This window comes from Sceloporus undulatus, chromosome 1 (genome assembly GCF_019175285.1).
Source record: "Sceloporus undulatus isolate JIND9_A2432 ecotype Alabama chromosome 1, SceUnd_v1.1, whole genome shotgun sequence".
Lineage (NCBI taxonomy): Eukaryota > Metazoa > Chordata > Lepidosauria > Squamata > Phrynosomatidae > Sceloporus > Sceloporus undulatus.
Window position 1 is genome coordinate 208708683 of NC_056522.1, and position 2450 is coordinate 208711132.

The window sequence follows — 2450 nt, forward strand, 5'->3', positions numbered from 1 at the left end:
TATTATTATTATTATTATTATTATTATTATTATTATTATTATTATTATTATTAACCTTTATTTATGAAGCGCTGTAAATTTACACAGCGCTGTACATGTATCTGTGTTGGATCAGGATTCAACATAACCATTTTAATTCTTCTTTTTAGTATCTTAAAAGAGCACAGATTTTCCACTAGAAGTATAATATAGACAAACCCTTTTAATTTTCAAAGAATTATAATTTTCTAAGGATTCTCCCTCTTTTATTTTTCCCCAGGCCTTTATTAGACGTTGCTTGGCATACCGTAAGGAGGACCGGTTTGATGTCCATCAGTTGGCTAATGATGCTTACCTCCTCCCCCACATGAGAAGATCAAATTCTTCAGGGAACTTGCATATGACTGGACTAGCAGCCTCTCCTACGCCACCTATATCAAGCATTATTCCCTATTGAAACTTCTTCACATAGAAGGCTTGCATGATGCCTTCTTGTCGTTTTTGCTGCCGTGGACTTTCATTTGAAAGCATTTGGTTAGTGTTTTTACACAGCAGAACAAGCTTAACCATGGTATTTTCTTACTATGGCCCTTCTGCAATCATCATTTCTATGATGGAACTGGATCATGGTCTGAGAAGGGCACATTTATGTCAGACTTTTCACACTGGAGACACTGAAGGACAGTGTTACCTGTTGCCTCCATGCAGATGTGCTGTGTTTTTAAGACTGAAAAAAAATGTGTGTTTTGGGCTTGTAGGGAGGGGACATTGTAAATAATCTTTTTAATACTTAAATCATTTTGGTTGATACTGGAGAGTTCTAATAAGGAGGGTAGTTTTTCATTATTTGACTAAAGAAGAAAAGAAATGGCGCACAGAAGAACAACTTTGTGCCTCAACAAGAATGAAGTGAAATAAAAGAATCTTTTTTCCCAAGGAGCTGATATTTCACAAACCAAAGTCAAGCTGAGTGACATAGCTGTGTATGTTAATTTCTTTGGATAGAAGTGATTTAGTATTTGGGGGGCTGGGGAGAAATCTTCTAAACTGTTCGTTGGTTTAATGACTGTATTTCCAAAGGGATAAAGATAGCCGTTTCAGTGAGGTAGCAAAAGCTAGTTTGAAAACTAGTTCAATTATTTAGATGGCATTTTGATACTTAGCAGTAATGTCAACTGATATCTGCTACCCAGGCTTTTAGGGAGGGATATACAAAGGCCATGTATGTAACCAAAAGCAAACCAGTCATGTTTAATGTTTCTATGCAGGTTAATGACAAATTCCCTTCTAACTCTATTGTAAATTTATTGTACAGATGTCATATTTTCAGTTTTAAAATTTCAGCAACTTATTCCTGTACAAATGTTTAAAGTATGGCTTTTTCTAATTGGATATTGTATTTTTTTTAAGTCTCATTGAAGGCGCTTTTAATTGCTGCTAAATGATGTTGCTTTTGCTTTTGCAAAAAGAAAGAAAGAAAAAGAAATCACATGACCTCCTTAAGGTGCAAGTCAACTGTACGTCCTAGAGAGACTAAAAGTAGATAATTCATTAACCATCAAGGCATGTAAAACTGATCTTTGTTGGAACTATACAGTACAGTTCAAGTCAGTTTCCTGAGCTGGAGCACGTTGATACTAGATGTAGAAGTTGTTTATGGTTATTCTCGGTTTCTGAAAGTTCTGTCTACAAGGTAGGAAGATGTTCTTCTAAAGAGATGTTTCTTGTGGCTTGTACAGATTATTTTAAAATGTGAAACATTTTCTAACTGCCTTGTATGGTAGAATCTCCCCCCCCCTCCAGAATGCAGTATCTCTCTCCCATACAAGATTTCTTTTTATTGTCACATTCATAATGCTGAAAACCTGTATGTAACTTTGTCCATGTTGCAGAAAAGGGAGGCTGTATTACCACCGGGTTTTTTTTTTTAATATTGTACAGTTAAACTGTGGCTTTTGTTTCTGATGTTGCAAGCCATCTTGTTTTCATTGTATATATAAGGATACATTAACTGTCTCTTCAAGATGCTGCTGAAATTGTAGAGAATGTAGCCAAAACAGTAATAAAATAATGACAGTTGGAATTTCAAGTGTATTGCAAGTTAATTGCTTTGCAACATGAAAGGCTTTAACTATGATCCCTCATATAGCAGGGAGAACTTTCCAAGTGTTCCTCAAAATAAAAAGATTTGTTCTTCGCTTGACTGTCTAGAACAACACTAGGAAGCTGTCCAGAAGTTGTTGGACTACAGAGCCCATCTTTCCTAGCCAACAGAGCCACTCGAAAAGGATGATTAGTGCTGTAATCCACCAGCATCAGGAAGGCCACCCCTTTGCCTGTTCCTTCTCTAAAATTTTGTTGCATGATCGCCTAATCTTAAACCCAGTCCTGTACATACTCTCTCTATGGGACAAAAGAACATGAAAGATGGCAGTGTTCATTCACAGAGAAAGATGTGGTATGTTGGAAAT

The 2450-nt window shown here is 36.2% G+C and overlaps 1 protein-coding gene across 1 annotated transcript in view; it reads left to right on the forward strand.

Moving 5' to 3' along the window:
- Window positions 1-2062, forward strand: part of TLK1 (tousled like kinase 1) — a 47510-nt gene extending 45448 nt beyond the window's left edge. The window contains 1 exon segment of the mRNA XM_042465393.1: window positions 260-2062. Coding sequence (XP_042321327.1) covers window positions 260-436 — 177 coding nt within the window. The 3' untranslated portion in view covers window positions 437-2062.
- The last annotated feature ends 388 nt before the right edge of the window (window positions 2063-2450 follow it).